Consider the following 26,977-nt stretch of genomic DNA (forward strand, 5'->3'; position numbering starts at 1 on the left):
GGTATTTCTATAGACGTACTATGCACAACAGAACATCATTTGGTAATCACAGTAACTGATCTAATGCAACTACTTGGATACAAGTTAGTAACATGTTATTGTACGCACAACACGAGGAAAGAGAAAGTACTTTCATACACAAAATGTGGAATAAAGGCTGAGACTATAGACTAAAATAAGTATTGCACTGAACAGTTTTCTGGGTGCTGTACTACAGTAAGAGACTAGGGACCATGTAAGACAGTAGTTCTATTAAATTATTTGAAAGTACTTATCTTCAGGAGAAACAGCAGTACTGCTGATACACACATTTTTGTACATAACTATCCAGTTTTTGGACTAAGAGAGAGAGAGAGAGAGAGAGAGAGAGCACATACATAAGTACTGAGAAGCTTCATTCCAGAGACAATAATGATGGCAAGCAAAAAATTATTGTGACACCCCCTTTTCCAACTTTTTTCTCCCAATTCTCGCTACAGGTGTGTCACTTTATCACTCTAACCTTGGGGTCTGAGTGATCTGCCCTTCCCTTTTAACCTTTCCAGATCCACCCCTCTCTCCTCTCCACAGATGGAATTCTCAGCTCCAAAAACTAGGATAGTGTATGTACTTCTATACATATCTATCAAAAATACTGATATTTCACCTGAAGGTAAGTAACCCTAAAAACACCAAGGTATTTTAGGCTACACGGAGCACCAACCAAGGGCAAATTTTGCCAAGTTGTAAATCTTGTAATTTGCTGTAATATGTATTTATTTTATGTAATTCTGTTTCCATTGAGATATTAGTTTAACAGGAAATAGTGACAACATAATTGAAAGCCTAATTTTTTTAACACTCATAGGGTGAATATAACAACAAAGAATGGTCAAATCTTGGTCAATGAAAGTTTGCGTAAAGAAGATAAGAAGGTTTGTAATTGAATACAAAGGCTGTCTAAAGTTTCTATGCACTCTTTGATCTATTAACTGAATAATACAGCTTTGTCAATTAGAAAAAGTTTCAAAAACAGAAATGAAAACACTTGCTCTAAATACATGTTATTGTACATTGAAAACTCTCAGAAAACACTTTTCACTTGGACAGAATATTTTCACTTACAGATGACATTTACCTCCTGCTCACAAAATGGTTGATCCTGAATGAGTCTAACATAGAGGGCACCCACAGTTTCCACATGTTAACTTGGTTCTTGTGATGTTGTCTCTAGCTTTCCGGTTACTTGCGTTCTTCAAGCATAAGTAGCACCTTGCTTTCCTTGTAGGTTTTTCATTTGCAGTAATTTTGTTTACCTCTAGTTTCTTTCCTAAGATCTCTCCCATCGCGCAAATAATAGGCAACTGGAGTCCTTTCAGATCCATGGCTCACTTTTCTATGTTATGGTTTCAAAAGTTCGTGGCTTAATTCATGGACATACAGTTCTCTGGCGTTTGGTTTCCCTTCATTCCATTTAGGCACATTCATCTTGAACAGTGTGTATGAGTTAACTGCAGCTATATCAAGTAGGCTGTAGAACATTGTCAGTGGCCATCTTCTTGTACCCCTTTTTGTAGAGTATGTCCTAACCATTTGATCTACGGCATCCACTCCTTCCTTAGTGGAATTATAGTACAGGTTTATGTGTGTTTTCTTTTTTGGTATATCAACTTCTACGCCTGCATTACGATGTTGTGTAGACAACATCAACAGATTTTTCTTTGGTTTTTCCTTTGTGATGTAAGAAACAATTGTTACTGGCGGCTTCTTGGAAGATGGGTCTGTGAATGCGAATTTGGAGGAATACAGCTCTCTGCCTGCTTTCGTCTTAAGTTCCTGCGGTATGTTTTCTGTTTGATTTGAGTGTCCCAACCAATGAAAGTTTGTAGTCTTGATAGAGAATGTCCGCCAGCTCCACAGAAGTGTGGAAGTGGTCAGTTGTGACATTGTAGCCTGTATTCTTTATTGGCTCCACCAGTCTCTTCACAACCTCAAGAAGACCTCGTTCACTGGCAGGTCTACTGTCTTTTCCAGCATACACTTCTATTTTTATTATGTATCGTTCCGTTGCACTACAAAGCATTTTGACTAATATTCCATATTTTCCAGGTTTGTCTTTGAGGAAAACTTTCAAAGGACAGACACAACATTTCATCAATTGTATTGTCAGGTCCACTTCTGAAGTACGTGGGAATATTCCATTCAATACTTCAAATACTTCACGCAGCGGTGCAAATTTATCACGTACACATTTTTCTGATCTGCTGTCTTTATCATCAAAGCGAAGAATTTTCAATAGCTGATATGCTCTGGTCTTACCCATAGCTCCTCTATAAATCGCTCTTCCCAATAAATTTGACCATAAATCAAGTAAAGAAATATTGGTGTCCTGGTAAACTCCCATTAGAATTAAAATTCCCATCAATGTATATATTTCAGAATCGCTAACGGGAGATACGTTTTCTCTTTCAGCTACTTCATTTGTATGGTCAAGTATTTTCCGTACTAATTCAGGAGTGAAAAATTTTTTAAACGATTCACATATGCTTGTAACTTTCCCAGCACTGGTTATTCCTTGATGTTCACGGACTATGTTACCAAAATCCCTTTTACTATGCCTCGGAGCTTCTGAAAGATACACTTTGCCAGAACTTGTAAGATATTTATTTGGAGTGTTACCTGCATGGTTTGTTTCTTCTTCATTGTCCTCCGCTTCTGTATGATGTGACTCAAAATCACTTAAATCTGATAATTCGTCGTTGAGTAACAGTTCTGCAAGAACTTCTGCGTCGTTCAACTCGTCTTACAAAATCCACTTTACAATAAAGGCGTCGCTCTACTGTGACAAATTGCTAATAGCAATAATGGCAAGTCTAAAATCAACAATGAAAGTGAAACTCAACAATTAGACACTCAACAAACCACTGTAAAACTCATGTTTGAGTTTGCCAACTGAATAAAAGAAAGAAAAACGTACGGGCAAATTTTGCCCATGCTTGGTGGCTGTAGGGAAGATAATAAGAATTATGGTCTCATGGGGTACCAACCCCAGGCAAAATGTGCCCTTTGGCATAAAATTCCTATTTTGTAAATGCAATTATAAAAATTTAACCATAGAAATGTACAGCACAGTGTATTATAAGGTAACAGACAAATAGAAAAAGACCCAAAAACACAGGATATTTGCCATGATATATTTAAAAAATAAAAATGTACGGGCAATTTTTGCCCGTGATTGGCGTTTCTAGGGGTAATGGCCAGCAATTACATTTCATAATTTTACAGTTTTCTCCAGAAAATTTTTCTTCTGTTGCAAGACAGGGACTCATCATAAAATGGTTTTAACTTCATTAAGCAACTGGAGACAGTACCAGCAAGACTCAATAGAAGTAACTGGGAACCAACTGTATACAGAGATTTGAATCATTATTTCAGCTGAGACAGTACTGATCAATGGCAGCATATTTGGTTTAATACCCACAATCACATTCCAAATGAGAATTGATAAACATAATCCAACAAGATTTGATCATTTGTTTTTCAATACAGTTGTCTGTTATGAAACATATAATACGTGGTTTATCTGACAGTCACGGTCAAATGGTAGCTATAGTGCACCACATCAACTGAAAAGTAAATTTTCACAGATTTGTAAAATGCAGACTTGAGCTATACTCTTCAGAGGGGATTTACAGGGTACAAAATGGCAAGATGTTACCAAGGACACAAAGTACATAACAAATTAAATTTCTTTCCTAAAAATATTCTTACAGTACCACGAATTCAGTTTTCCTGTACAGTGGGTCACAGACAATTACAGAAGAGAAGCAGCAAACTTCCAAGATCAAAGTATCTTGCTCTAAGAAGAGACAGCTTTATTCAATGCAGAACACCAGCTCTAGGCTAATCAAGATTTTGACGTGAATTGCAAGCACTATGGCAAATTTTTCACCATCCAATTAAAACGCACGCACCATTATACTGTTAAAGAAGGTAATACACAAAAAAAGGGCAAGACTAATTTGGACCATTACTGGCATGAGACAAATAAGCTCAGTAAAGCAAATTATATCCAACTTTCTGATGACAGTAGCCCCAAAACAGATTCAAATCATAGGCCAGCAAATTCAAGGAATTCTTTGTAACAGTAGTTGAAAGTAAAGGACAAAAATAGTCCACAATAGGAAGATCCATTTAGACAGCCACAGCATGATCCACCATCAGACATTAACTCTACCAAATCATATTTTAAACAGACCATGAAAGTGTTAAAAATCACCAAAAGCAGTAATTCTCCCGGCTATTATTTCACAAAAATACTAAAGATGTTAAAACTTCCAGGCAGATTAAAACTGTGTGCTGGACCGAGACTCGAACTCGGGACCTTTGCCTTTCGCGGGCAAGTGCTCTACCAACTGAGCTACCCAAGCACGACTCACGTCCGGTACTCACAGCTTTACTTCTACCAGTACCTCGTCTCCTACCTTCCAAACTTTACAGAAGCTCTCCTGCGAGACATGCAGAACTAGCACTACTGAAAGAAAGGATATTGCGGAGACATGGCTTAGCCACAGCCTGGGGGATGTTTCCAGAATGAGATTTTCACTCTGCAGCGGAGTGTGGGCTGATATGAAACTTCCTGGCAGATTAAAACTGCCCGCAAAAGGCAAAGGTCCCGAGTTTGAGTCTCGGTACAGCACACAGTTTTAATCTGCCAGGAAGTTTCATATCAGCGCACACTTCGCTGCAGAGTGAAAATCTCATTCTGGACTAAAGATGTTGTCCAAATTTGGTAGCGCCCCCTTGAATTAATTTTGTAAACAGTAAATAAGCCGATGTATATTTTTGAACAATTGAAGCACACAGTAGTAACACTTGTTTATAAAAGTAGAGGTATGCAACTGACATCTAATTATATACCCATCTTCCTTCTTCCCGCATTGTCAAAAATGACAGGGATGCCTTACTACAGAATATTGAACCATCTTTCTGACAATAACATTTTTCAGAGCAGTTGGCTTCTGTACAGGCTTCCCTTTTCAAGAAAGCTACATTTAATCTCATGAACTCAAATTTTCTGGAGCAGCTAAAAGAGGAAAATCACCCTGTTGCCATTTTCTGTAATCTTCCAAAGGTCTTTGACTGCATAGCCATGAAGTTCTACTACCAAAGTGAAACACTTATAACATTAAAGGCACTCTCCTGTGACAGGAGTAAGACTAAATTCAAAGGGGGGGGGGGGGGGACAAATTAGATGTGGTATCCTGCAAGGTTCTATGCTTGACCTGCTCCTTCTCTTGACCTATATAAATGATTTATCTGAGACCTAGGAGGATTCTTTACGAAATGTGACGTTTGCTGATGAAACAAGTAGGGTATATATCAATAAAGGACCACACGCATGCAGGTGAATAATATAACAGAGTTACAACTGGTTCACAGCTAATAGCATAACCCTTAGTCTAATCATCATCATCATCATCTTGGACAGTTTCCAGCCACTGGCTGAGTCTGTCGGGAACACAAGCCTCTCCATCGTGTTCTGTCTTTCCACCATTCCCCCTCTTCCACCTTCGTCCAGTTCTCTCCTCTTCTCGTCACACATTCCTTCACTCCCTTCACCCATCTATCTCTTGGTCTTCCTCTGGGCCTCTTCCCCTCCAGTTGCAGATCAAACATCCTCTTTGGAATTCTTCCCTCATCCATTCTCTTCATGTGTCCATACCACTGCAGTCTTGATTTTTGTATCCTGTCCTGTACTGGTTCCTCCTTTAGTCTTTCCCTCACATACACATTTCGCAATCTGTCTCGTCTTGTTACACTCAACCTGCTCCTCTGGAACTTCATTTCATTAGCCTGTATTCTACTTTTGTCGCTTTTGTGCATTACCCTTGTCTCACTTCCGTATGCCAATATGGGGACAAAGTAGGTTCGGTATATAATTCCCTTGGATTTCTGTGGCACCTCCTTGCTCCAAATAAGCCCCCTAATGTGTTTGTAGAACTGTCATGCTTTTCTGCACCTTTCATTTATTTCCATTGCGTTTCCCCCCTTACTTTCAGTCATGCTTCCCAGGTACTTGAAGTTCTCTACCACTTGTAGTTTTTCCCCTCCACAAGTTATATCCACATTTGGCCTATTCTTCTTCCTTGTTGTCACAATTATTTCACTTTTCTTTGCATAGAAATGCATTCCATATTGTGCTGCCATTGCCTCCCATACATCTAACGGCTCTTGCACCTCCTTCTCGCAATTTCCCCATAACATCAGGTCATCGGCAAAAAGCACTGCTTTCATTTTATGATCTCCAATTGCATCTGATACTTGCTGTAGGATTTCATCCATAACAATAATAAACAATAAAGGCGAAAGTGCACTTCCCTGTCTCAGCCCATTTTCCAGCTTGAACCATGCAGTATGTTCCCTCCCCACTTTCACACAACTCTCACTTCCCTCATACATTTTTCTGACTTTTCGTGTTATCTCTTCATCTATCCCTTTTGCGTTCAGCACATCCCAGAGCTTGTCCCTACAGATACTGTCATACGCCTTCTCAATATCTAAAAAGGCCATGATTAAGTCCTTCCCGTACTCATAGTGCCTTTCCTGCAGTTACCTTACCGCAAATATGAGGTCCGTTGTTGATCTTCCCGGTCTGAAACCGTACTGCTCCTCTTGCAGTCTACTTTCAATACTGCTTCTTATTCTCTTCTCCAGGATCTTTTCATAGATTTTTCCACAGTGGCATAGTAGGGTGATTCCTCTGTAGTTCTCACATTTCCTTTTATCCCCTTTCTTGAAGATCGGGACTATAATTCCTTTCTTCCAATCCTCAGGAATTCTGTTCTCCTTCCACAGCACCCTCAGCACTCTGTATAGCCACTGGGTTCCTACTTCTCCTGCTGCTCGTATCATATCCACTGTTACTTCGTCCCAACCTGGTGCCTTGCCCCCTTTCATCCTCTTTATGTCTTCTTCCACTTCATTCCAAGTTAGATCATCAATTTCCCCACTATTATAATCGTCTGCTGCCTTAGGCTCTCCATCGCTGTTAGTTACCCGCTTGGCGGCATTCAACAGATCTTCAAAGTACTCCTTCCAAATCTTTTTGAGCTCATGCATTTCCTCCACAACTCTTCCATTATTATCCATGATCCTCACGCACTCGCTTCTGTCGTTCCTCTTATTTCTTACCATGGTGTAAAGTACTTTTTTGTTCCCTTCACTGTCCTCTTCCAACATTCTTTTCCATTTTTCCATCCACTTCTTCTTCTCCGCCCTTACTATGGTCTGTGCCGCTTTCTTGCTTTCCTTATATTTTACCCTAGCTTCCTCTGTTCGGGTCTGGAACCATTCTCTGAAGGCTTTGTTCTTTCGAAGTACTGCCTCTTTACATATGTTGTTCCACCATGGGGTTTCCTTACTTCTCCTCTTTGTGCTAGTTCTTACGCACACAGTCTCAGCTGCCTCAACTAGAGCCCTCTTAAAATCTCCCCATTCTTCTTCCACTGTTCTCTGATCTTCCTTTGGCAGCTTCTTCCTGATCAGTGTCTGATACTGGGTCCTCCGTTCATCCTCTTTCAGCATCCATGTCTTCAACCTTTTCTCCTGTATATCTGTTGCCCTCCTATCTTTTTTCTCTCTCAGGGTGGCTACCAACAGCCGATGGTCACGGTCTAAGGCCTCAGATGGAATGACCTTAACATCCGTGAGACTGCTCATCATCTGCCTATCCACTAGTACATAGTCTACTACTGAAGTTTGGGACCAGTCTCCACTGTACCAAGTTATTTTGTGGCTACTTCTCTTCTTGTACCAGGAATTTGCGATCGCCAGCCCATTCCTCTTGCAGAATTCCAGCAACAATTTTCCTTCTCTATTTCGGTTCCCCCAGCCCTCTGGTCCCATTATCTCCTCGAATCCTTTCCTGTCTGTGCCAACATGTGCATTGAGGTCCCCTATTATAATCTGATTACCTCCATTTAGCTGCTTTTGCATGTCATCTTCAAATTCCTCCTCCTCCTTTTTTGTACACCCCACCTGTGGGGCATATGCTTGGATGATTTCAATGCTTTTTCCTTTCACTCGTACTCTGGCTTTTATCATTCGATCATTGATACCTTCCACCTCCTCCTGCAGACCCTCTCTGACCACTATTGCCACTCCATTTCTTCCCCTCTCATTCCCTATCCAGTACAGTTTACATCCTTTACTTAGTGGTTTTTCACCAACTCCTCTCCACCTAGTCTCAGCAAGTCCCAAGATGTCCAATTTCCTCCTTTCCATCATTTCTACAATTTCTTCTAACTTCCCAGTTAGAGTCCTTACGTTTAAGGTGCCCAGTCGTAAACCATCTCGTAATCCTTTTCCATTGCTTGGTCGGTTTCCTTTAAATCCGTTCCGTGATCCGAGGCATGTTCCCTTTTTAAAATCAGTTGATTTATCCACTACTGGCTTGCCCTTAGTTTAATAAAAACTCATATTTTGCAATTCCAAAAATGGCTTACCCTTACAGGTACCAGAAGTAGAGATCAATGGCCATATATTGGATGAGACTGCTTGTGCGAAGTTACTAGGCATCCAGATTGATGATAACTGAGGTGGTAACAGCATGTGGTCAAACTAACCAAAAAGCTAAGTTCTAGCTTTTTTGCACCTAGAAACATATCTCACTGCATTGACCTGCAGACAAATTTGCTAGAAGCTTTGCACACTTTCACTCAATACTGTCCTATGGCATAACCTTCTGGGGTAATGTAGCTAGGGTCAAAAAGTATTTATTGCAGACAAGTGTTTGATGAAAGTATCATGTAAAGTTGGTAATTCAACATCCTTTACGGGCCTTTTCAGGAACATAGGGATCTTTTACGCATACATACCAATACATACACCCCCTAATGGTATTTGTGGTTAATGACAAAAGTGATACAGGATGAAATCAGTAATTCACAACCATAACACTAGAAGTAAAACTAATATTCATACAGACTATGTATACCTATCTATGGTTAATAATGGAGTTTTATACTCCAGTGATTAAGTATACAACAGATTGCTGGTAGACATCAATATCACCCACGTATTCAAAAGTCCACCCTTATAACTGAGTGGTCAGTGCAAATGATGGCAATGTGAAGAGTCCGGGTTAGATGTCTTGTAACTGCCAGACATTTTTTTCTTGGGGGAGGACTGGAAAGAGGTGTACTCCAGCCTTGTTAGGCTAACTGAAAAGCTACTTGAGTGAGCAGCAGTGACTCCAGGTCACAAAGACGAACAATGGCCAGGAGAGCAGCATGCTAACCCCATGACCCTCAACACCGCACCCAATGACCCCTCAGCAAGGACTGCATGGTGGGTGGTCGGCACTGATGGGTCTGTGGATGGAGTTTATGAGATACTGAAAAACGAAGGATAAGTATAACAGATATTTTGTTCGGGCCAGCCCATTACTGGAAGTAATTGGTCATGGACATTTTTGTTACTGATACACCACATTCAGTCACAATATTTTATTCCCTTGTTTTAGTTCAACACTTTTGGAGCTACAACACCATTTTCTAGGACTACAATTTCATTTTTCCAAGTGTTACATCTGTTTCATTTGGACACAAAGCATTGTTGTCCTGCATCAGTGCAGCACTTCCATGTCAAACACGGTAACATGTAGAAATCCATAAACATGTTAGGTCATTTGAACACCTAGTGTGAATGAAGGTTACAACAATACAAAGAGCATTTTATACTCAAATGAAACTGAAGAAGAAGTAACACCCATAAATGGCTTTGCAGTCCTTGACAATAGAGTTGTGGTTCCAAAACATTTTGATCTAAAACAAGAAAATAAAATACTGTGACTGAACACAGCAAATTAATAATAAAAATATTCCTAAAATGAAGCATGAGAATACCTTATCAGACACTCCTCATACAATTTTTCAGAATATTTGCACTCGAGGATATAACAACCCTCCAACTCTGATGTTTGCTTTGAAAAGGTCTTGATACTGTCTGTATGTGAACTGCATGCTTTACTTGAAGCATTAGATAAAACAGCAGCTGAGTAATACCAGAGAAAAAGTACTGACTTTATTTCAAGGTAGTTGTTTTCTCTTATTACAGATATGTAGAGTAATTTAGGAGTAATTCACATACCAATCAGTGTGAGTATATTAGCAATGGTAACAATTTCTTGTTGACATACTGTGCAGGGGTACTCAGCAATTGCAGCTTCTGTCATGTGTAAACTTTCTAGAAGGCTATCCAACATAGGATTCACAGAACACTATGTATGAATGAATGGATGGATGAATATACTTGGGAAATATGTAATGTGTGTACCAGTCAACTCCTAAATAAACACTTATAGCATCGAAACTTCCTGGCAGATTAAAACTGTGTGCAGTACCAAGACTCCAATTTGGGGCTCCTGAGTTCGAGTCTCGGTCCGGCACACAGTTTTAATCTGCCAGGTAATTTCATACCAGAGCACACTCCACCACAGAGTGAAAATTTCATTCCGGACTTACAGCATTGGTGGAGATTCCAGTAGTTATAATTTATGGAAACTGAATAACTCCACTTCAAATTTGGTTTTTGCAGCTTGACCATATTGGCCATAGCTGATAAAGTTTGGGCACAAAATTCAGCAACAGTGTCCTACTACCTCCTTTGATTTTTTAAAAACATTCTGCGAGATTAAAATGCTTTTGGTCTTTTCCCCTCCTCTGTTGTGGCAACATTAAACCCAAAGAGAGAGCTACCAAATAACAAAGAATACTTAATACTATTAGTCGGCTTAGACTAGAGACGTAGAAAACATGGGACAAATGTCATCACAAAAATGGGGAATATAATGGGATACCAGTGTAGATTTTTTTCAAATGGGATAAGCTACAGATCAGTTTCTCACCACAACCAGATATGTTAATTTCAAATTAACTGGTTCCATCAACTAACAACAAAATTGTGAAAATACTGACCAAAAGGTGACATCACAGTGGACATTAATGTTACTTCACTGGTCACAGGCAACTACTAGAATTGAACAATTCTCTTGACTGAGCAAACTTGTTCATCCTACACCTGCATAGCACTTTAAAGACCACGTGAGACAAAAATATGCGTCAGATTCCTTGTTGACATATTCAGATGGAAATATTTGATATAACTCACACTCCTCTTCTGTCCTGTCTTTCTGTTCTTTTCAACCATACAAATACTTTTACACCACAAATAAAACTTTTTGGGACATCAGCCTATGAAATGTTCTCTCAGCACACAGCAGTTTATCAGAAGAGGACAATCACAACAACAACAAATCTCACTTCCACCACAAACAAACAAACACCAAAGACAGCTAGCCTTGTTGGCAAGGGAAATAAAACAAACAAACAAACACACACACACACACACACACACACACACACACACACACACAATGAGTAAGATCACTGAAAAGTATTACATACCGATAAATTCTTTGCAGACTTTCCACTTATTTTAAGAATCTCAGGATTTGCCATCACTGCAAATATGAGAGGTTGCTTCTTTTGTGCTCTCTGGCTGGAAGACCCAGGAAGAATTCGCATACCTCCATATAAAGGTATAGAATCTTCTGTGTTATGTGGCATCACAATTTTCACCCAAGACATAACATTAATATAACATGGTCGATCAGAACCCTAATGAAAAACAAAAAGTTAATTAGAATACTTACACATAATCAAAAACATATCCGGATGCAGACACTACAAACAGAATATAACATACATGAATAAAATCTTGCACACACATATGAGGCTGCGGTGGATTTCGAAAATATCGGGCTCCATTTCTTGCCCTGTCCATTTGTCTCTTGCTTTTGCATTGATGTAAATATGCAAGACTCAGCTTCTTACTCCCACTATCAGCTGAACCTAGACGCTCCCTCATCTGAAAAACATTTGTGAGGTCATGTAAACAAACATTTTTTTAAATATACCACGTTGAACACTAAATAAACAACTGTGTGGTTGGCGAACGCTAAGAACAGCGACGTAAACAGCCTGCGTACGTGAACCGTCAACAGACCTCATCCATTTCACGAAATTTTCATGGCATTGTAAAACGTGTACACAATTACTACTGAAGACTGTATACCAACACGGAAAGTCGAGCACGGTTTAAAGGCAAGTTACGAAAGGGGGAGCTATATTTACGCCGTTCATCTAAATATAAATGTTACTTATTTAAATGTAATGCAAATCCTAGCCGGATGTTTTCTATTAATATAACTTACCTTCCTCCAGTCCTAAACTGGAGACGGACGACGGACATAAACCACACACTAACACACCCATCAAAACACACAGCTGTCACTAACCTCCTCGTTGACACACATTTCATTGTTTCAGCTTTCTCCCAAGCTAAATCGATTTTAGGTCGCAGGTAGCAGAAACACTCCGCTTCGCCAAAGACATTACTTTTCAGCAGTAAGTGGTTAACATCTCTGTTATAATTTACGTTTAGGATATACTGGACTAACTAATGAAAGTTATTATTAGATCGAAAAAGAATAACTATTAGTTCTGTTAAGCATTCCACCTATAATCGTCCGTTATATACAAGGGGTTTCACAAAATGAAACAGCTAATTAAGAGGGAATAGAACACAAACAAAATCTCAGGGTAATCAAATATCAAATAAGTCTTCAAGAAAAAAATTAAACATATAAAGTAAATATCAAGCAGTTTCATATAAAACTGAATAACAACTGCTCCCTAGCATAAAACATCCCACGTATATACGTTTGTGATGCAGTTTCAAGAGTAAGAAACTATATTGGCAGGGAATATTGCTGTCGCATTACTCTTTAGGTTTCTTAATTCTATTTCCCGTCAAAAACAAGAGGCATCGTTACTTGAATGGGATGTTGAGTTCACGAAAAAGACATAATAAAGGGCGTTTAATACGGAAATCGTGGTTTACTCCCGCAACATGAACTGCTGAGGGCTATTGCATGGTAGAGATCTGTAGACCAACTACTCAGAAGCATTCGTGGAGCCTTCATCGTCCTCCAGAGCAGCCTCAGTGGCAGTGTGAATAATTTCTGCGAGTGGCATTCTCAAACTTAAGGGCCAAAAACTAATACTAACTCATCTTAAATTGTAAAAGGAAAGAAATTTACACCAACATAGTGAAGCAGTTAACTCAAGATTAGTCTGAACTGTTTCATGAAACCACAGGAAACTTAACTCTGTATCAACAAATATGACAAGTATTTGCATGACAAAACTCCAGGAAGCTGTTTAATGGGCTCCACAGTAGATCGTTTGCAGATGAAGTTAACACTGATATTTACTATCAGATATGTACAATTACACTATTTGTTTTCTGATTCTAATTTTGATATTACAGTTTTTTTTAATTTTTTACCTTTTAATTGCGTTACAAACATAGTGTTACAGATTATACGTCCCTTTATTTGTATCTGCGTCACGAGAGGAACTGTTGCTGTGCTACTTCCAAAGATGTATTTTGGCTGAAGCAACTGCATGAGCCCATATTGGATTTCGTCAAGCTCGTATTTTGTGTGTTTTATATTACAACCAACTTATAACTTATGTCCTGTAAATGAATGCTGTTTCAAAATACTAGCACTCTGAGGATCTCTCTAAAAGATACACTTTATTGATATTGGATGTCAAATAATGAGTTATCAGCATTTAAAGGTTTCAGTAGAAGTATGAGATAGAACACAGTCACACAAAACTTGTCACCACTGCGGTGTAGTGAGTAACTTCAATAAAAGTGGATGAGGAGGTTAGGTTAGGTTAGTGGTGTTTAACGTCCCGTCGACAACGAGGTCATTAGAGACGGACCGCAAGCTCGGGTTAGGGAAGGATGGGGAAGGAAATCGGCGGTGCCCTTTCAAAGGAACCATCCCGGCATTTGCCTGAAACGATTTTAGGGAAATCACGGAAAACCTAAATCAGGATGGCTGGAGACGGGATTGAACCGTCATCCTCCTGAATGCGAGTCCAGTGTGCTAACCACTGCGCCACCTCAATTGGTGGGATGAGGAGGTATTATTAGTCCGCATCCTGCCATCCCGAAAAATTTTCAAATCCATCTTCATGTTTCTGACAGCTTTTGTGACTTTTTTCATTGTCAATTATTTTAAAATTGAGCATTAAACAAGGAAATGGGAGTGAATATTCAAAAAATATTGATTGTCTGGTAAAAACAAACTACCACTCATTGTCAAAACAAAACAAACATAAACAGGACTGCCACATGTGAGAAAAAAATTAAAGGCTACTTAGTTTCACTGTCAGCTGTCTATAACATATAAAAGAAAATTTACAAGCTCTATACTTTATGAGACTGCTTTTTCGAACAAGAACGTCTTCCAATTAAGTACATATGTAGTCAAAATGTATTGTAGCAATGATGCAGGCATAATTCTGCTGGTTCAAATGGTTCAAGTGGCTCTGAGAACTATGGGACTTAAATTCTGAGGTCATCAGTCCCCTAGAACTTAGAACTACTTAAACCTAACTAACTTAAGGACATCAAACACATCCATTCCCGAGGCAGGATTCGAACCTGCGACCGTAATGGCCGCGCGGTTCCAGACTGAAGCGCCAAGAACCGCTCAGCCAATTCTGCTGGTGTTTTCTAGCTATTTCAGTTACTTTCAAGAGCAAAGGAAGAAGTTTACTTCCCTGGCATAAGAAGTTTACTTCCCTGGCAATGAATTGTAATTTTTCGTGCATATTAGAACATTCTTCACACAACCAGGGCCTTTATTTAGCAGGGGACCTCATCCTTAAGTACTTTCCGCAGTACTGTCGCTACATAAATGACTAGTATGTATTTGACAGGTTCTCACTTTCAAAGAAAGAAAGTACAGCATACTTGCAATTTTTTGGACAAATTAGAACACACTTCATACAACCAGCACACTTGTTCAGCGTTTTGGGAGCTTCTTAAGTGCTATTTGTACTACATAGTGATATGTAAATAATGTGTATGAAGTTGTCAGAAAGTCACTTTCAAAGAAATAAAAGGCAGCAATGGTTCCAGATTTACAATGAATGAACCAGCAGAATGTATAAAGAGCTTCTGCTTTAATTCGTCTGCAGTCACAACGATACCTTGACAGCAGAAACATCTATCATTGCCTTCGAGAATGCCAAAGTATATCGCTGAAAGAAGCGCAGCCACAGTACCTCTCGTGCCATATACACACATAAACCATGATTAACATGACTACTAGTGACTTCGTTACATTGAAACCAACATCAAAGTCACGTGACGCGGGATAGAACGCAGAGTCTCTCTTATTACGCACTGTGTGGAGTGGAGTTGACACTTACCGTTTTTCTCGTTCATAGTTGAAATCAGGCATTGACAGTTCTGTTTAAATGCAATAAAATTACAATTCTTCGCTGAATACTTTTTTTTGTTGCACTGTTAGTCTTTTAGTACACGTTTCCACAAGAGTGGAACACAAAATATCAGTTTGGCAGGCAACATTACTTTTCTGACGGTGTTTTGTTAAAATTTTATAGGAAGTGAAATCCATTTGTAACCATAAGGTCTGGTTAGTGATGCAGGTATTGAAAGAAAGTAAAAGATTGCCAGTTTACGTTAGAAGAATCTCCTGAGGGAACTTATCTGGTTCACTCAACAAGAACAGATTTTCTAGATACACTCAACAGTTTACGTTTATCTTTAGTTGTTTATGATGCTGTCAGAAGCAGATCTGCACCTTGAAGGACGTTTGTACTGGAGGAAGTGTTTTTTAATGCTGTGATAAGTCATAGAGGAGCACATTGTCAATCCAACAGTCTGAAGCTACTTCCAAGGAATTTTCGGTACACATTCGGACTGCTACATCTACTAATGCTAATTGCTCTATCATTGTGATAAATAATGACTATGTTTACATACCTCATCCTGTTTCATACTCTTTGAATCTGGCTAGGAAACTGATCAAAAGACTGAAGTGCCACATTTGGCAAATTTCTCCATGTCCTAAAATTTCTAGTACTGGTATCTTGAACAAAAAAAAAAACAAAAAAAAAACAGGATTGGCTTATCTGTTATATCGAATGATCATGTTTATTTGTGCAAAATGGGTCAATAGACATAAGGAATGATGTTCTTTCAGTTGAATAAACAAGGCCCAAACAGGAATTTATTGCTAGCGCGCTCAAACAGATGTAATTTCGATGAATTGCTCATGTGCTGCCTGCGAAATGTAAGCTATAATAGAATCGCAGACCAGAGAACAGTGTCAGCTGCAGTAGGGGCAGTGTGGGCAGTAGTGGTGGTAGCTTGTCATCGGGTGGTTGGGTCGGTCGTGCCTGAGCAATGTAGTATAAGGTAAAAACAGCCGTGTGCATATCTAATTTGTTACAATAAATTTTTACTATTGTTATATCAAGTCCCATGTAAATGTTTTAAGAAAAATAATTTAATAATAATCTTTTTTATAAAATTAACTTTTTGACAATCATTCATCTGAATTTAAAGAATTTACTGACTTCTTCAATCCATGGTCATCATGATTATTGTAAAGAAAAATCAGTTGTTTCTTTTTATACATGACAAATCTAGTGGCCAGCATTGCACTGTGCTGCGCCAGAAAAATTTCTTATAGGAGCAGATATATATGCGTTATCCGGCGACTTCATTGAGGTAAAAATTTCCAATTTTTTCAGAATGATCTTTCAGGGCCATGGCGCAGCACTGCTGACATCCAAATACACCAGTTTAGATTCACAGTCAGTTAATTATTGAAAGGTTATATATGAGTCATATTTTTTTATTAGGAGGTTTGTCACATTATTATTGTGAGGTTACAGTATTATAGACTGTTGGGAGTTTACACTAAATGTGAATGTTATATATATATATATATATATATATATATATATATATATATATATATATCATTTTATACATATTTTTTCTGTTGGGAGGTTACAAGTTCTCCCTTTGACAATCACATTCATCAACTGAAAGGAAGCTGTACTCGTTGAGTATTGTAAAATAAGGCTACATGATGAAGTGCGCCCCCATAGCAAGAAGTTAGACCATGCTTTGATTAGAAGTGTCTATACAAAAATAGTTTTGTTTAATATTAAGTGATTTCATGTTTTTTTGGAAACAGAATTACATGCACATGTGGTGGCACCTACATCTGCAGAAGCCAGGTCACCTACAGCTGAACTGTAGTTTTTTTGTTTGTTTTTGTAAAATAAATTAATGAATTTGAGTCCTGTTCTACAGACTTTCTCTGTATTTTTCTTAAACTCTGTTGCTGGAAGGTGAGAAACTAATGCCTTATATTTGTTTCAGTGTGTAATTCAAATTTCTATGCCTTAAAATAGTGCCACCATCTTAATTTTTAAGATGACAGAATAAGATGTGTTAGTGAAATAAATCAGTCATAATAACTCGACCTTCAGTATCTTTGCCTGAAGCTATAAGATGAAAATGTGGTTAAAAATAAAGAGAAACTAAGGCCTTCTCATTTACCTTTAGATGGGACACTACATGTTGGAGTAGTACCTCTAGCTTGCTGGTGAAAGGGCAGTTCACAGTTTTGTTGGGGATCTGCTCTCTGTTTTATGTGATGAAAAGTGATTGCTATATGTGTGGCAAATTTTTACCATCTACTGAGCTTTTATACAACATGTTATGCAGAATATAACAGCATTGTCATTAAGCTACTTTTGCCCAATTGATGTTTCATTTTTGAGAAATCTATTGAATCTACTACAGCTCTTTTAAAACATTCTTTACTATTGCTTACTTTCGTATATGTTTTAGTGTCTTTAATATTTCCTGGCTTTATACTGCCTAGAGAGAGAGAGAGAGAGAGAGAGAGACAGAGAGAGAGAGAGAGAGAGAGACAGAGAGAGAGAAAGATGTGAGAGGACAGAGAGAGGCAAGGAGTGAGCATAGGTGGGAAGGTGGGAGAGAATTATGCCAATATTCTATCCCTGTGCCAATGTGGCTCTCAGACAGACAAATTAAAATAATTTAGTTCCAATTTTAGAGATCTTCTGAGTAAAGTAACAAGTCACTTACTTTATTTTCAGTCACTCTGAAATATGTATCTTTGTCCTTTATTGCTAAATAGTTAATTGGAATTACACTGCCTGTCTGCATTTAGCCTAAAAAATGTCATCTGATCCCAAAACACAGGGCTCTGCTTTTTTGGGATGGAGGCCCCCTGCATGCACCATGCTACTAGATCTGCTAACTGATCTTCTCTCTTTCTGTTCAGATGGGGCCTCTATGAAGTCTATTCACACATTCTCACAACATTATGGACTTAAGAAGATTTGTTTTTAAGAATGGGATGTAACATTGTAAAACAGCCACTTTTATTTGGAACTCTTTCTGTGAATCTGAAGATGTGTCACATCCTAAGAAGTAACTGTGACAGAAAATACACAAAATTTGACATAGCTTATATGGCTAATAATATTCCATTCCATACTTTTACAGATAATTAACATGATATATAGAAAGTGTACATGACATCATTAGTACAATCGTTTGTAGTAGTCATGATATGAAATTGTATTCTCATGTTTTAAAATTTAGTAAGTTTTCAACAAAATGAATAAATCAGAAAATGAAACTGAAAGGTATTCAGAAATAATATTTATAATGTAGATCAATAATGTTTGACTAAAACTAACAATTACAAATCTGCAAGTGTCAGACCAACTGAAATAATCCAGTCATAAAGCGCCATTGACTAATCCTCTTCAAAAGTTGAGGAGCAGGAGATAATGGAGGCATGCCTATTGAACGCTGATGTTGTCTTAAGAATGTTCTGGGAACATATTTACAAATATTAGCGATATATTCTCACATCAATAAATAAAAATTTGCTGTAAATATACAGGATGTTCATAACGAAAGTTCTAATTTCAAAACTCTGTAGAAAGTGAACCATTGCTCTGAATGACTGCAAATTTGAACAGCATGTCATTAATGCAAGCTGATACCTTATGGAACAAAAAAGATATATGAAGATTTAACCAATGGATAGCTTTGTAAGCGTTTTAATGTAAGTGGGGTCAATTACACACAACAGATGAATCGCAGTACAATGGTTATATGTTTTGAGTTGCACATTGCACATCCGTAGTGTTCAATGTGCATCACTGCACATGTTTGACAGTCAACAGTTGTGGCACTGTGACATAAACCCATCCACCACAGCAGGGTCTAAAACACACCAGATGTGAAAATAGTTTTTTAAGTATCTTGAGGCCAAAAACCGCTTAAAAAGCAAAATTACCCAGGTTTTTAACTATCCTGTGGACAAAAACCGCATATAAACCAAAATGACATCTGTTTTAACTATCACGAGACTGTCATAAGACATGTTCAATATGCTGTCCATGAACGAACGAACCGGGCTTCGACAGGGGCCCCCCGACCCCTGGTTGGCGGAGTCCTAGTAGGCTTAACCTACTTTGCCTCCAAGTCTTCTATCTTTTGGAATGGTTAATTCTTCTCTTTTCATTTGTGTCTTCTTGTGGCCCTTCTCAGATGCTGTCCACAGTTTTCTGCCAAGAGTTTTGAATAGGGAAATAGCATGTCCCACAACAGAGCAGAGTGTCCTGGGCATCACACTCAGAATGCATTTTGCAGTACGTGCCTGCAATTCAACTGCATTCGCAATTGGAGCACTGAATACAACATCTTTCAGATAACCCCACAGCCAGAAGTCACATGGATTAAGATCAGGTAATCTGGATGGCCAGTTGTAGGGAAATGTTGGCTGATAATTCTAGCATTTTCGAATTAAATGCCTCTGCAGCAGTCACTTCACCGGCTGTGCAATGTGCAGAGGAGAGCCATCTGGCATAGAAGTGATCCTACCTACACATGCATACAGTTGAAGGGCTGGAATGAAGTTGTTGTACAAAAGACTCTCATAGCATTTACCTGTGAAGTACTTGTAAAAGGACCTGCACAATTCATTCCCTATAAAAACTCTGGATTTATGATAAATGATGCTGCCAACTCACACCACAAAGTCACTTTTGCAAAATGTAGTGATACCAGTTCATGTGTGTGCAGATTTTCCGGTGCCTATATTCTGCAGTTCTGCTTATTGGCACATCCTTTGAGATGGAAATGTGCTTTGCCTGTTCACAAAATGTTCCACAGCCATTTATTGTACACTTCCATATGATCAAGAAATTCCAGAGTGAACGTATGTTTGTCTTGCTGACAGTTCAGCACAAAGCAACTCCCAAACATGGATGATTTTGTATGGGTACTAATCCAGAATATTTTGTAGCATTTTATACTCTGTGGTCACAGGCATAACCAATATTTGAGCAATTCTCTGTGCTGAGCATGTTTACACACCACCGCTGAATCCCTCCTGCAATGCCATGACCACATCTTCTACAGATGTTAGATCAAGTGATTTCCTCCCTCTGCCACATCACACTTCAAAAGAACCTGTTTTACAGTTCTTAATTTCAGACTGTACACTAATGACCTGCCAAATATGAGCCAAATCCGTTGGCCATCTCTGAAGTCTTCCTTTGTTAGGGCTGGTCGTGGTGCTGCTGGACATAAGTGAAACTCACATTTTTGTGGAGTAGCTGCTTCTGTTTTGTCTGGGTTACATTTCACACAGTAATTTATTTTTTAACTAGGCTGTTTCCAGGTCCCACATCTATCAGCACATAGTATTCTTTGCTTATTCGCTGTAGGTTTTCTGTGACCTAGCTAAGACAAGATTTACAAAACTTGTGACTTGGCACCTTGAATACAATTGTTTCTGCAACTGCTAAACTGCCCCACAAACGAGACTGCAACCTCACAGGAGGACTCTTCATTTTGCTGTTATCTGCTCTGAATGGTTTCATTAGACTACTACACTTTTTATTCTTCTACATCTGCAAAACGTTCTTCTTCTTCAAGGGTATCACATCAAAACTATCGGACACATGTAGTTCGAATGTGCTAAGGAGGTTATCATATGTGCTTCTCTCAGCTGTTACATTTTCCTAGATACATTACATTTCCTTATACTTCAACTAGTTTATCTGAAAAACCTCTCTGGAAGATACAAACCGTCTCTTGTATCTTTTTTTCGGTCTTTTTGATGTAGATTATTTTCAATGAAACCACACTCTAAAATTTCCCAAACATCATGAGCTCTTATGAAGGGAGATCATGGTGTAACTCCCTGCCAAATATCATTCCCACCCCTTATCTCCATCCAAAAGTCTCTAAGTAAGAAGTGATGGCTTCAGTAGCACAACTATTGGAAGTCCAGCACAGGCAGAACGAAACTATAAACCTGTTATGCATCAACTGAACAGCAAAATAGAAAACCAGTCTGCTAGCAATGGAAGGAAATTTTACTAACAAATTGTGGTTATGTGTGGCTGGTAGTGGCTATTTGTTATCTCATGAGTTCCGAGCTGAAGCAGGGAATTTAGTTTTCCAAATCTATCTTCAAAGACAACCCAAGAACTGGTGGCGTTCAAATTCAGATGGCAGTGTATGATTAGGTTTTAAGATAGCGAATTGTCTGCAGATGAACAATTTCAACGACAAACACTGCATTGTTCCACAAAGAATCCCTGTTTTTTTAACTGCAACGGGTTTTCAGGTCATTATTTGACAAATTTAATGCTTCATGTCAAGTTTGATTAATGAAACCATTTATTTTTGATATCCACAATTGAAGTGTCAGCTTTCAGACCTTATCAAATGGAACATAGTGAAACTGCAAAATCAGAGTGCACATGCAGAGTTGTATCACCTCACTTGCATAGATCCAAATAAATGATAGTTGAATTATAAAACTAGGTAGCATTCACATTTTGTGGTTTAGCACATGTTAAATTGAACATATCAGACAGCATCATGTACATGTATACTTGTGTGATATTTTAAGTATTGACGTGTAGGAAGGCACTAAATGTGAGTAATGTATCATTTTGTCATGTAGCAGTCATTTGAAAGGCACTATGTAAGTAAAATGTTACAGTTCTCTATGTACACTCTGTTTTTTGCAGTTTTGATGTGTTCATCTCTGAAATGGCCAAAAGCTGTTTCCAATAGTGAATATTAATGATACATAAAAGAAGTACTAGTGCTGAAAATAAAACAAGACCATTCATTGAGGCCTCAGAACTTGTTGAAGGAACAGAATATACAACCACAATACTAAGATTTTTTTTGAAACTGGAATATCTTGATATTAACTCTCCTAGGAGCCAAGAGGTATATTATAGACCTGTGACTCCACTCGTATATCAATAGCTACGTTATGATGAGTGATGGTGGGTAAGTAAGCAGTGTCAACCCTTCCCCCACACAACTGCCCCAATGACCAACTCAGCAGCATGCACAGTGTTGCTGCTGAGCAGAGGAACATCTATGAATCATGCTATTGAAGTAACTATACACCAAGCAACATAGACATTATGCAACAGATTTAATAACTTCTTAATACAGTTTCTGTTCACAGATGCAAAAGACAGATGTTCCATTTCCTATTTCACACTCTTAGGTATCGACTATTCTAAAGGGGTCTATGCCTTCCTCATGGTACAAGATATCACCATACCAAATTTCATCAAAACAGGTTTACAAGTTTAGCTATGAAAACGTAAGAGACAGAGTTACTTTCCCATTTAATAGTATTAGCATGGAAATATGAAGTAAACACACTGATGATTGTGTAAGTATTGTATTCATGACTTTATATCCTATCATCCTGCACATATCAATCAATAAGAGCATTTTCACAAATATGATAGAGTTCAAACATGAGAGAGTAAACAGCTTCTTCAAAGAGTGAATATGTTTCCCTGAGTTGCATTGTATTCCGACATTTTTTTTCTGAAATCCGATTTTGATGCAATTAGGCTTATACGTTACTCCAAACTTGTCAAGTTATACGTGAAAAGCCTATGAAAATTTGTTTAGTAGTTTTGGTGATTAGCATGTTCAAGCAAACAGACAAACACACTCGACAGTTTTACAGTTGTATTATTAGTATAGAAGATAAGAAACCTTATCTTTCTTGCATCCCTTAAAGAAACCAGCATCAGAACTATTAAAAGTTAATTAAATTGTTGTGTAAATTGCAGTGTCAAAGACATGTGAATACTGGGAAGATATACCAATTTATATCGACAGAAACTTTACAAACTGCTAAAAAATGTTTCATATGAAAAGTAAAATTTCTTTAAAAAATGAAATATATGGTTAAAACCTACTACATAGTGTGCATTTGAGATATGTAGGTGTTAGAAATCAAACGTAAACATCTTGATGGACCACTTTATGGGGAGCAAATTTTGATAGGTCGCTTGACAACTCAGACTGCAGTCTATTTGGGTAGTAAAGCTGCAAGCTTCTAGATGTCAATATATTATGAATCAGATAGAAGAAGATTTATTATTGGGCTTTTGAACTACTGTCGACTTTTTCTAATTTTCTTACAGAATTGTGTTAACATCCTCATTTTTCTTCAAAATCACACAATTTTTGAAAACCTGAAGATACTGAAACATGTCTGAATGAAATAATCACAAATTGAAGAAAAATATTAAAATATGTTTAAAAATAAATGAAAATTGAGACATTAACAAGCTATTTTCTGAATGAATCTGAACTAAAATACAGGCTACAAAAATAATACTAATATCCACTAATTTATAAAAACACAACGAATGTTACCAAATATGTACAAAGTAAAATGAAAAAAGGAAACTAGACCAGTTAACACATCAAGATAATTCAATTTCATGGATGGACCCAAGATCCTTTACAAATTTGCATGTTATAAAAGCAGGTATATGATTTAACATCTTTTAACCACATTTACATATACTCTTAATAAGTACCCTAACTTTATATTTGTCAATGAAAATACTATGAAATATCTTTCCACAGTTGGCTCCAGCAGTCTCAGAATTAGTAAGTTGACACCTCTTCCTGATCTCAAGCTCAGACAGTTTAGTAAACTCAAATGCTTTATGTAAATTTGCAAGCAGTTTCAGGCCTCAGACCTTCAGCATATCAGAGTGACACAGAAACAGCCTCTAACAGAACACTCTCTTAATTTGTCTGAAACATGGAAAATGTTATAAGTACAGGTTCTAGAACTGCACAAGGTAACAATAAGTTATACATAATTGACGATGGAAATGATTTTCCAAACATGCCACTCTAGTGAACAGCAATATTTGTATCAACCTATGACTATTCATAACTGGTATAGTTATCACTCAGATTTTGGCACTATAAAAGTTTTAGATTTTATGATACTGATTTAAAAGACTTCTTCAAGACTGTTTTAAGAAATTTCAGGAACAATTCATTTATTACTAAAAGGGACAAAAGGAAATATAGGAGGATATATCATTCATATGGTTAATCCAGAAACAGGATACATCTCAACATTGAATACGATATATATTGAGAGAAAATTGAAAATGAAGAACTAAATCTTAATTTTTAGGTTATTATGTGATGTTGTGTGTCACTACCGTTCACAGATAACGCAATTTAAATTCAAGGTAGTTCAGTTGAAGGTAATTCGCTCAACACTTTTGACCACAGAAAGACTTCAGTTGACATGCTAGTTCACTTGCGTATGTTTAGGTGCACCAAATATTTAATTTTTAAGAGCATTCTTATTTTTGGAAATAATTCAATTCTGACTACATTTTTGAACAACTATTCTACCTCCAAAAACGCTAGATGAAAGTAATGCATGCCTCCTTTCTTTATAAGCCAAATATACGCTAATTTCAAAATTTCAAATTGTTACCATTGTGTGTATAAGCAGATATTTTAAAAAATATCTAAATAATAAAAAGAGTTAACATTTTAAAACAGAAAAAATATCATGCTTAGCATATATATCTGTCTCAAAGTACTTCACAAGAAGTTGAACAAGTCATTTATCCATTTTATAATGTGTAGTAAGTATCCTATGCTTAATTAAAATTTCTGTCTTATAGGTGACTATAAAACCTAAAGTGTTTTTGGGTGTCTTATCGTTAAATACAATATATAGTTTCTTAGATGTTTTCTAAGGTGCTAAATATTCTTCCTGTAAGTTATATTTATGACATAAACCGGATAATTCAGAATAAAATTGCATGGATTCACATCAATGTCTCCTTTCAGTTGGTGATTTGTTTGATATCATTAAACGAATCATATGCCTTCAGACACGTATGTGGCAGATTCAATTTTGACACTTTTGTGGGAAAATATCATTAGAACTACTCCTTATACAAATATCCTGAAGTGGAAGATGGTCAAACTGTGAACCCACTAAGATGGTTATTCTATTCTACAAATCCGAAGTGAGACATGCCAAGACATATTGAACTATAGCAATTTGTTGCATCTAATTCAAAATTATTTCTATCACTTAATCTTGTAAAATATTTTTGTAAATCATGGAAAAGAAGGGTACAAACAGACATTTTGTGTTTCTGGTTTCTATTCAAATACATGTTCTGGACGTTAGTTTAGTATTGGAACACAAATTTCTGTACTTCTTAAAGCTATGTTATACTATTTGCAAGTTTTCCAAGAATTTCAGTCTCAATTGCTTATTTATCTGCTGTAGTTGAACTATATAAAATATTTATTAAAAGTTATTGAACACAACGTTTCTTCATAACCTGTAAAGAATCCTCCAAGCATTTCTAATGGATCTGGTTCTTCATACTTCTTTCTTGTATTTTAACATCTCTCTCAATAATACTAATATTTAGAAGTACCTCTGCATTCACGTATTACATTTCTTTGTATGAATAACATTTTCTAGATTTTTAAACTGTATTGAACTTCACAGGTAACAATAGCCTCTCCATTGCAATATTGTTTATAATTTTGAAATGTATAGTTGGAATAAGACATGAGAAATTAATTCTAGCCCATGTAAATTGTTCAAATTCATTTCTTAGTGGGACATTCAATCGTTTTTTTCAGAACTTAAGTCTCATATTAAGAGAAGTAGTCTACTCATTTACAATGTAAACAATTTCTAATAAGTAAATGGATAAAACAATTCAGGAACCAAATACTGGGCTAAAGGAAAATAAAATTAAATAAAAACATGCTAAATTATTATCTAATTCAGTTGGAAGTGAATTATAGTACACCATAGAAGTGGAAAAATTTCTAATTATTAAAACTCTGTTTTAGTTCTAGTATGGTTAAACTAGAAAAAAATCACTTTGTGTTTTTATCAAAGTTTATATCAAACTATATATCAAAAATTTTAAGAGAAGTGAAATAAATTTGAAGATCAACTGTATAGTAAATTAACCATGTTCACTGAAAATAAATATGAAGTTATTCCATTAGATGAATGGAAAGATAATTCAGTTGTTTTATTTGATGATTTCATTTTTAATACCACAATGCAGTTAGTGAGTAGTTTACTAGAGGAAGTCAGAAAAGAGTGTGTTGTTTCTATCTCTATTTTTTAGGTTACAAAAAAGTCAGAGGAAAAATTATTTTATAGAACATCTTTTGACAGGATGATATGAATTTAAATCATAATTTGCATATGTCTGTAGATGGATATTTAAAATTTGATTTCTTAAAAAATTTGTAGTAATTGTTGGAATGATGAATTTGTTTTTGTTACAATGGACTTACAAGAAAATAATCGTTTTATCCCAATGTAAAAGTTAAATGGTAATCATAAATATTGAACATTATTCATATTTTTCCTAAAAGTTGTATTAATAGGTTGTAAAAAAATCAAGGAGAGTTAGGCAGAAAAAAGGAAAGCTAAAAGAAGCTTTCCATACACAGAAAAAATAACCAAGAACAGACTATGAGAAACAAAAAATATTAGCCTGCATTTGTTGGAATCTGAGCATTTAAACGAAAAAGTTATAAGATTAGATGAAAATATGTTTAAGGCTATATAAGAATCTCATACACACCTTGTACCATTCAATAGAAA

General features: G+C 37.0%; 1 protein-coding gene across 2 annotated transcripts in view; it reads right to left on the minus strand.

Moving 5' to 3' along the window:
* Positions 1–12,398, minus strand: part of LOC124794651 — a 39,968-nt gene extending 27,570 nt beyond the window's left edge. Inside the window, exons 1-3 of one of the 2 annotated variants that reach the window (XM_047258179.1) lie at positions 12,049–12,146; positions 11,749–11,910; positions 11,448–11,660 (exon numbers count right to left, since the gene is read on the minus strand). In XM_047258179.1, coding sequence (XP_047114135.1) covers positions 11,448–11,660; positions 11,749–11,910; positions 12,049–12,057 — 384 coding nt within the window. In that variant the 5' untranslated portion in view covers positions 12,058–12,146. Of the gene's footprint in view, positions 1–11,447; positions 11,661–11,748; positions 11,911–12,048; positions 12,147–12,256 lie in introns of those variants that run through there. The other variant, XM_047258187.1, reaches the window with a different exon arrangement.
* Between the last annotated feature and the right edge of the window lie 14,579 nt (positions 12,399–26,977).

This window comes from Schistocerca piceifrons, chromosome 1, assembly GCF_021461385.2.
Source record: "Schistocerca piceifrons isolate TAMUIC-IGC-003096 chromosome 1, iqSchPice1.1, whole genome shotgun sequence".
Taxonomy (NCBI): domain Eukaryota; kingdom Metazoa; phylum Arthropoda; class Insecta; order Orthoptera; family Acrididae; genus Schistocerca; species Schistocerca piceifrons.